Raw genomic sequence first — 9,218 nt, 5'->3', positions numbered from 1 at the left:
GTGTTTATTTGTTCCGATCATTTGAATTTAGTTTTGAGGTGTTTTAGATGTTTTTTTTTCTTTTTTTTTCTGTTTTTCTTAGTTCCCACGCAAAACCAAAATCCACAATTAATTATTGGTAAGAGTCGAGCGATATAACAAACTGAAGCTGTTTTAGCCGTGATTTGAACAAAATTAAAAAAAATTCTTTTGTTCTTCCAGTATTGAGGAAAACTGGTTTAAAATTTTTGATTTTTAGTTGAATTTCGATCGAATAAATCTATCAAGCAGCCTTACAATAGCTTCTCAAAAATTTGAAACGAGCAGCCTTACAAAAGCTTCTCAGCTGAAAATCAAAAACTTTAAACCAGTTTTCCTCAATACTGGAAGAACTAATGAAATTTTTTAATTTTTGTTCGAATCACGACTAAAACAGCTTCAGTTTGTTATTCCTTCAGCTTTATTAAGGCCCTAAAAAATTACTTTAAATAAATAAAATAATCTTGGAATTTTGGGCGCCATTGTTGGAGCAAATCTTCAAAAAAAGTGAAATTTTTCTGCAAAAAAATTTTGAAAAAAAATTGAAATTTTTTAAATTTTTTTTGATTGTTTTGTTTTTCTAGTCAGATTCTGTTTCACACCACACAGAAAAAACACATCATTAACTTGAAAAAAAAAAAACTTGGTTTTTTGTTGTTTCTTAAAGACTATGGTGGGAACATTCTGTGCGACTTGCACCATTCTCGGATATTCTTGATATTTACCAATTTCAAGTTTTTTGGAAACCCGCCTAAAAAAAATTAGGTTCACCCGGCCAGCGTCTATAAATCTAAGCAATTTAGATGCACCGTCGAAGGCAAAATGTGCAAGTAAAGGTAATAATAATCGGCTATTACCAATTAAAAATTATTATTTTTTCATGATTAATGGAATAAATGTTATAATTTTTATTGGCTATAAATTTCTGGAAAATCTGATGGAATAATAATTGTTCATTTTCAATTAAAATGGTCTATAATTGCTTATAATTTATTTTGAAAGAGAATTTATAACCAAATAATAATTGATATTTTTTCTCAATTTAGGAAATACCTGATTTATAATATATTTGGTTATTAACGGTTGAAACCATTCTTTTTTTACAATTCACTATGGAAACCTGATATAATCTCATCACCTAAGTAAAAACTATCAAGAACAAATTCATTACACGTAGCTCCTGTTTCGAAGAAAGCGTTGGCGTGGACTGACGCAAATACCCCACACGTTTGATACGCCATCATGCAAAGTAGTTTGAACTCTTTTGGTATTTCGGATGAGGATGCGATGACGTAACTTTGAGCTTCCAGACTAACAACTAGCCCGGGAAGAATTGTAACTGATCGGCCTAGCTTGGATCCAACTGCACATGCTTGCAGGGCAAAATCTGAAACATGGGTTTGAAAAAAATAGGTGGCTAAGTGACTGGGTTTCCTTGCGGCCGAAAAAATGCCGAGCAAAAATGCACAATTTACGCTATGCGGAGCAAAGGGCAAGTGGCTTAGATCCCGGCAACCAATCAGGCAAAAGGTCGGTGGATCGACACGCAAGTCCCACCATTACCTTTTCTTACGTCCCACCATTTCGCCCCGTAGGAAAAAACATACACTCATTTTTTGTATATGAATTTTGTAAGCATAATAATTTTAAGCATAATAATTGAATTAATTTCATAAAATTCAGATGTTTTTGACAAATTGCTATTAGACACAATATGTCTCTTTTCAGGCGTCTAGCGTTTCAAATTTTCGCATAACAATTTTCATGTGCTCTTAAAATCTTAGATTTTTTAAACTCAATTTTCTTCTGGCAATTCAATTGATTGGTGGTATTTTGGATGTCATTGGGTTGTTATATTACGTAATATAGATATTTATATGAAAATCAGTTAGGAGTTAATAGATCTTAAGCTAACAAATGACTTTCACTCGTACAAAAATTGAAGCTTGGAATCTCTTTGGATTTTTCACTAATCAGTAATAAGCGCATCATTACCCGAAATTTAGCCCGCACCGAAGTTTCCCTGATTATTATCTATTATCTGGCAATTTTGTGGTCGAACAAAAAATTGTTCTTTTAATAATCAATTATCTGGTGATTTCGTGGTCGCAGAGTAGAATAATCGATTATATGGAGAAAAAAATCCATTAACGAACTTAAATTTTATGTCGATTATATTGGAATTATAATAGATTATAATAGATTCCCGCAAGGAGCGCCCATGGATCATAATCGATTATATTGTCTTAATATGGTCCGCAATAAAATGACAAAATAATCGATTATAATCCATTAAAAATGGATTTTAATCCTAATTTTTTTTGTCAATATAATCCATTATAATCAATTTTAATCAATTATAATGGATTTTTTCGAGGGGTTGCCGAGCAAAAATGCCGAGCAAAAATGCACAATTTACGCTATGCGGAGCAAAGGGCAAGTGGCTTAGATCCCGGCAACCAATCAGGCAAAAGGTCGGTGGATCGACACACAAGTCCCACCATTACCTTTTCTTACGTCCCACCATTTCGCCCCGTAGGAAAAAACATACACTCATTTTTTGTATATGAATTTTGTAAGCATAATAATTTTAAGCATAATAATTGAATTAATTTCATAAAATTCAGATGTTTTTGACAAATTGCTATTAGACACGATATGTCTCTTTTCAGGCGTCTAGCGTTTCAAATTTTCGCATAACAATTTTCATGTGCTCTTAAAATCTTAGATTTTTTAAACTCAATTTTCTTCTGGCAATTCAATTGATTGGTGGTATTTTGGATGTCATTGGGTTGTTATAGTACGTAATATAGATATTTATATGAAAATCGGTTAGGAGTTATTAGATCTTAAGCTAACAAATGACTTTCACTCGTACAAAAATTGAAGCTTGGAATCTCTTTGGATTTTTCACTAATCAGTAATAAGCGCATTAATACCCGAAATTTAGCCCGCACCGAAGTTTCCCTGATTATTATCTATTATCTGGCAATTTTGTGGTCGAACAAAAAATTGTTCTTTTAATAATCAATTATCTGGTGATTTCGTGGTCGCAGAGTAGAATAATCGATTATATGGAGAAAAAAATCCATTAACGAACTTTAATTTTATGTCGATTATATTGGAATTATAATAGATTATAATAGATTCCCGCAAGGAGCGCCCATGGATCATAATCGATTATATTGTCATAATATGTCCGCAATAAAATGACAAAATAATCGATTATAATCCATTAAAAATGGATTTTAATCCTAATTTTTTTTGTCAATATAATCCATTATAATCAATTTTAATCAATTATAATGGATTTTTTCGAGGGGTTATTCATGAAATTTACAATTTATTTAAAGTTATCTTAATTCCTGTTTAGTGCAGTGGCTACGTATTACGTTTCATAAAATGATACATTTCAGAACTAAATTTCTATACCTTTTGGTCTCTGTTTTTAAATTCATTGCAATTTAACACTTCATTTTACTGTTTTTTTACCAACCCCCACCCCCCCCCCCCCCAGTTTACGCCCCTCCCACTATTTACCCTTACCCTCCCCCAAGTTTACCACTTTATCCTCCCCCCTCCGGTTTATTTACCCATCCCCCCGGTTATGCCCCCCCCCCTAGTTTACCCTACCCCTTCAGCTGGAGGGGTGGTAAAAAGCTTGAGGGGCCGAAGGGATGACGTTGAGACATTCCCGCAAAATTTGCAACAATTTGCAAAAATAATCGCATTTAGTTCAAAAAATGAAATGAATTATAATCAATTGTAATGAATTATACTGGATTTTTATTTCATATGCTTTTAGCATATGCTTTTAAGAAGAGAAAAAGTCAGACAATAAAATCCATTTTTTTGACAACATAATTGATGTTATGGGTCCTAGATTGTTCCGCAATTTTATGGCGATAGCAATAGTTTTTGTTGCAATTTTTTGGCAGTTTTATGGCGAATCCAATAGACTTTATTGCGATTTTATGGCAACTTCAAGGCGAAAAAAATAGATTTTGTTGAGATTATGTGGAGATAAAAAACATTTTAGTGGAAATATAAGGCAATATAATCTTCATGAAAATAATCTATTTTCTTTCTATTAAAATAGAAAATGTTGCTTAAATTGGTTACACATAATCGATTGTAATGGCAACTTTTTCCGCAACATTTTCTCAATATAATCTATTTTTATCCGAGAAACTTCAGTGCGGGAGTTCTTTCATACATGTTAGTCAACCTGTGCAACTCAGTACAAGGTACTTTTGTTGAATAAAGAAGGAAAATCAAAGCTGGAAAAGGACTTAAAACTGAACAGTCTTCTTATTCTGAAAACATTGAAAGTTTATTAGAATTAAGGTAATGTGTTTGAGAATTCAGTCTTCGTCTCGTGATCTCAGTAATTGCAGCATAATTTTATAGTTATTTATGAACTCTGAAGGGTAATTTTTTCTCAACACTTTATGTAATAGTTTCAGTAAATCAATTCAAAAACATAGATCTTTTTGCAGCACCAAAATATATGTTGAATATTAATATGTTTGATTCAATGACTGCTATTGTTAACAAAACCTATTTTTATTAAATATGAAATGACTAAATGTTTTTTTCAACGAATTTCACATGATTTTGTCTCTAGCATCATAGGTAATTACGCCGTACTGCACAATTGGTTTAACAGATTTCTTGCACTAAAATCAACGTGTTTTTAAACCCTTCCTAATTTGGCAAAACGAATATCCCGTTTCGCCCCACATACATTTTGTCCCTCTTAAATCTAGTGGCACAATTCGCCCCTCACACATTTCGCCCCTAACTTATTACACAATTAACGCCGCTTTCTTAAAGTGCCAGTAATTTATGAGGGGCGAAATGTGTGAGGGGCAAAAAGTGCCACTAGATTTAGGAGGGGCGAAATGTGTGAATACTTGGCAAAACATCCCGCAAAATCTGTTTAACTTAGCTTGAACCTCGTTTACATGTCTTTCATTGCTTTTTTGCTGTAAGTGTAAGCGTCCAAATCGATCAAAGAGTTCGGATCAAGGTAGATTTTTACATTTTCTTGCAGGAAGCGGAGTCTGTAGCCGTAATAGCTACCGCATTTTTGATCTTGCCAAGTACTCTATGCTCATTTGATACAAGTATTCAACCTAACCAGTGCAAAACGCCAAGAAAAAGTGTTACTCGCTGATGAGTTTGCATGTATCTTTGAAATTCTTCAAAAAATTGAAGTTACCGAGAGTTGATGTTAGATTGAACTTACTCCTTGCCGTTTGATTTTTGACGTATCGCATGAACCAGAAAATGTCAGATGGGCTTATTTCTTGTCTCCTGGAAATGTCATTCAAGTTCATCTGAAACAAATTTCAGTAGAAAAAAAACAGCAGTTTTTTTGTGTTTTTAGATGTTTTTTGAAAATTATGCTCGACCTTGTCAAGTCTGCCAGTGCAGAATGCTCTGATCTGATGAAATCCTATATAGATTACCTTTTGCAAAATGTTTTGTGCCGCAGCCATTTTTTTGGAAACAAGTGCCAATTTCTGCATTTTTAAATTGTTTTTAACCAAATATTGCAATTTTTTGTTATAAATTTTGACCATATATTGCAAATTTAGGGATCAAGTTAACATCCTCTTTTCGGGTTAAATTTGCTACGCGTCACACGTAAAATGCTCAATTTTGATTGGCTGATAATTCCCACTTAGAACCAAGTCAACGTCCCCCTCAAACTACTTTGGGGGGAAGGATCTTAGCTTGGTCCAAATTAAATATACATTGCCGCTGAAACAATCACGTTTAGAAAATTTTCGTGGTTGGTCGGCCAGAAACGGCCGTCGTGAGTTGGAACCAAAAGAAAGGAAACATTTGACAACCAGAATCTAACCTGATCAATTTCTGCATCTTTATCACACTTCCTTGAGTGCTTCGCATCTTCTATCCAGCACTGACCCGAATAAGCTTGAATGAGACCCCGTATAATCCAGTCTGTGAAACCAAATCCGGCAATCACTTTCTTCGGGGCCATGCAAATTGTTTCTTCAATTCCAGAATAATGAGAATTGTCTTTTTCGTGATTGAAGGTGTCGTAATATTTTTTATCTGCAAAAGCCAAAAGAAACTAACTCGTATTTTTCTTTCGTAATTTTGCTAATTCTTATCGTTTAAAGACGTTCAAGATAAAAGCATAAGAAAGTTCACAAAAAAAATAAATGACTAGCTGTCTCGAGTTCCACGCTTAGTAACCATTTATAATAAGATCAAAGTATCGGTGTCCAAAAAAATTCTGAAAAATCTATTGCGATTAAAGCTGAAATAATTTAAATGCTCATTCATCATTCGAGTAGTTAAATAAGTGTTCAGTAAAATTATGTAAAAATACCTTTGCAGCATTTTCTTAGAGCATCTATCGAAAATTCTTCTGAAATCAAATTCCTCGGGAATGGAACAAATTTCAGCAAATTTGGTAAACGATTGGCATTGTCGTTTCTAAAATCGCTGCATTGTTCGTGAAGCTTCATCCATGATGTTTTGAGTTCACGAAAGTGCACCGTGCCTGAATAAAAAGTTCTCCTTTGAAGCCACGTGAAGTTTTTGCACTTTGTATACCACGTTTTTTCGTCAGTCGTGAAATAAGGATTCGGTTTGAACATGTCGAAATGTTCCAGGGGATAAAAACCTAGAAAGATTTAAAAAAGTCTGAACAAAAAATTAACATCCTGAAGAACAAAACTTTTTTTATATCTTTTTTAGCAACTTAACATCCATTTTTTCAGTGTACAAAACTAAAATTTATTTTCAATCGGTCCCTTGTCAATCAAAAAATATATATAATTACATTTGTTGAGACAAGCTTGTTCAATGTATTGGATTGTTGGCGTTAAGTCCTCCAAGAAATAGTCGAATATGTTGCTATCTTTCAAGAGTTCCAGAAACTGCGCGTTGCAAAGTGATTTGTATCTGTAAAGCTCTATGACTTCGCGGAATGCATGCAATCTCTCCTTGTTTTCTGAAACGTATTAGTTATGTGTGTTCTTCCAAAATGGGATGGGAATTTTTTGAAAAATGTGTGTGAATTTTAAACAAATTGTTTCATTCTCGAAAAAATGTTAATTAAACATGTTCATCCCCAAAAAAATAGCAATTTCTTGCAGAAAATCCAAACTATAGCGAGGACTTTTATTGTTAACAAAAAGCTGAAAGGTTTTTAAATTAGCGGACCATTTTGTTTAGGACTTCACCTTTTAAGTCCAGTGCGCATAACTTCAGATCTTTTAGATGATACATTGGGTTGATGCAAGTTCCATGTTTCGAGATCTCCGGGTTGCAATTGTACGCATGTTTGAAATCATCGATCGAAACTTTCTCGGCTCCTGCGAACAAGCTACTGGTCGTTACTTTGTCGTATTCACAATTGCACGCTTTGAATACCTGCGACTCTAAAGTGTCCACTCTAATTTGAAATACGTTTAGAAACTGGTGAAGAAGTTTCTCAGAGCAGTTCTGAACCAGGTTTTCAGCTGAAAACAAAAAAAAAATTAATTTTGCCAAGATCAAGAAAAAAATGACGTATTTCAAATTATATCGTTGCTGGACAAATTTACGGCAACATTGGCCCACTCATAATTAGAATTTAAAATGATTTTATGTAGACCTTAATGAGGGCAACAACAGTGGTTCTCTGCAAATTGTTACCTGGGTTGACGTCCCAGTGCAAATCAGTACTGCTTCCAACAAAATAATGTTCATTTTCCTCAAGCCAAAAACTTATAACCAAATATGTAATGAAATTGTATTATTAGCAATGTTCAGAAATGCAAGTTCTGTAACATAGCACCATCATAGACAGCTACGAGAAACTCTGTTCATTGACTCAAACGATAATTAATTTTACAGTGCTTGATCAGTAATCAGAAAGAGTTTATCAGGGTTCAGTCTCTTATGTTGGTTCATTCCGTTGAGGATGAATGATCCTAAAGGGTTTCTCAATAACAAATTTTAAATTTTGTTTCTAATATTTTCAAACTCGAACCAAAAAAGTATGCCCTTCTCAAAAGCACAGCTAAATCTAAACATATTCTTGATTGGGCGCCTTAAAATTTTTAAAAACGAAGCAAACTAGCTTCATATTTTTAATAATGAAAGCATAACCAAAAACCTGAAGAGAAAAATTTTATCAAAGTGAAAAAATTACCATTGTTTGATTGGCACGCATGAACAAAACATTTGATAGGTTCTGTCAGAACAGAAAGAGCAGAGAACGAATCTAATTCGTGAACATTTTCCGGGCATCCGTTTTTGACGGAGGGATTTTGCTTGCATTCGGGAGCCCAGTAGGAAAATTGTGACATGGTGTTTATAACTTCTGATGACGGGAGGCGGAGGCAGATTTCAGGTGGGAAGGATCCTAGAAACGAACGAAGAATATATGAGTTAGAAAAAAAAGATATATAAGAGCATGGCCATTAGCAAGAAAGTGCAAAAATTGTTTAAAATGGAAGCCGATAAAGAGTAATAATTCTTGGAAGCTTTGTCGCTATACCATATTCGAAAATCAGCAAAGTGAAATTTTGCCGAAAGTTTATTAAATTGTCAGTTTTGATAAGTTTACTAATAGTTCTATTCACGTTTCGATGCAGATTTTTTTTGGTTAGCGTTGGTGTGCTTTTTAGGTCGACCTTAAAAAAACGGACAATTTTTTTATATATCTTTGAAAAACCTTTTTTATTCCTCAAGAAAATGCATCCTCCCCCTGACAATTGGTCTTTCTCTGAAAAAATGTCAAAAAAAGTATCTAACACACCTGAAGATGATGACTGAAATGCTGCTACAATACTCATCATGAAACAAATTGCCAAAACCATGATACTAATTCACAGAGAGCAAAATAAAGCAGATAGATAGTTTGATGATAATTAAATAGTTTTTCTGTTCCAAAACATCATAAAAGATATGATTGTTATCTTGCACAATGCGCCATATGGATTGATGCTATGGTTTATGGATTTGTAGTTGTACTTGGATTGAGAGAAATCCATGGTTCATTAGCCTCAATTGATTCGGGGTCACGACTCAGTGCTCAAATATATATTTTAAAACCAGTTCTTCTTCTTTTTCTTGTAAAAAAATACCTTGGTCATGGCTTTTGCGAGACCAGAAACACCATTGAACACGTATGCATGTTTTAATGAGTTAGGAGAATCATTTTATCAAAA

The 9,218-nt window shown here is 33.6% G+C and overlaps 1 protein-coding gene across 2 annotated transcripts; it reads right to left on the bottom strand.

The window, feature by feature from the left end:
* Positions 1 to 1,077: 1,077 nt before the first annotated feature.
* LOC134847946 (uncharacterized) lies at positions 1,078 to 8,992 on the bottom strand. 2 transcript variants are annotated; one of them, XM_063865246.1, is made up of 8 exons: positions 8,807 to 8,992; positions 8,198 to 8,410; positions 7,245 to 7,523; positions 6,842 to 7,012; positions 6,386 to 6,682; positions 5,891 to 6,105; positions 5,270 to 5,360; positions 1,078 to 1,405 (listed from the first exon to the last, which is right to left on the bottom strand). In XM_063865246.1, exons 1-8 carry the CDS (start codon positions 8,865 to 8,867, stop codon positions 1,119 to 1,121), a joined length of 1,614 nt encoding a protein of 537 aa, XP_063721316.1. In that variant the 5' UTR covers positions 8,868 to 8,992; the 3' UTR covers positions 1,078 to 1,118. The 2 variants fall into 2 exon arrangements, with proteins under 2 accessions (XP_063721316.1, XP_063721317.1); XM_063865247.1 differs by having other exon boundaries at positions 7,245 to 7,376.
* Between the last annotated feature and the right edge of the window lie 226 nt (positions 8,993 to 9,218).

The sequence above is a fragment of the Symsagittifera roscoffensis genome, chromosome 6 (assembly GCF_963678635.1).
Source record: "Symsagittifera roscoffensis chromosome 6, txSymRosc1.1, whole genome shotgun sequence".
In the NCBI taxonomy this organism is placed as follows: domain Eukaryota; kingdom Metazoa; phylum Xenacoelomorpha; order Acoela; family Convolutidae; genus Symsagittifera; species Symsagittifera roscoffensis.
This window is presented reverse-complemented; position numbering and strand designations above follow the sequence as displayed.

What these genes read in the sequence shown, in the direction of transcription:
- LOC134847946 (XM_063865246.1), bottom strand. Translation starts at nt 8,867, where the DNA reads ATGGTTTTGGCAATTTGTTTCATGATGAGTATTGTAGCAGCATTTCAG. An exon ending in ATGCGCACTGGACTTAAAAG is followed by an intron (nt 7,013 to 7,244) that starts GTGAAGTCCTAA and finishes AATACGTTTCAG; the next exon opens with AAAACAAGGAGAGATTGCAT. An exon ending in AAGATGCAGAAATTGATCAG is followed by an intron (nt 5,361 to 5,890) that starts GTTAGATTCTGG and finishes AATTTGTTTCAG; the next exon opens with ATGAACTTGAATGACATTTC.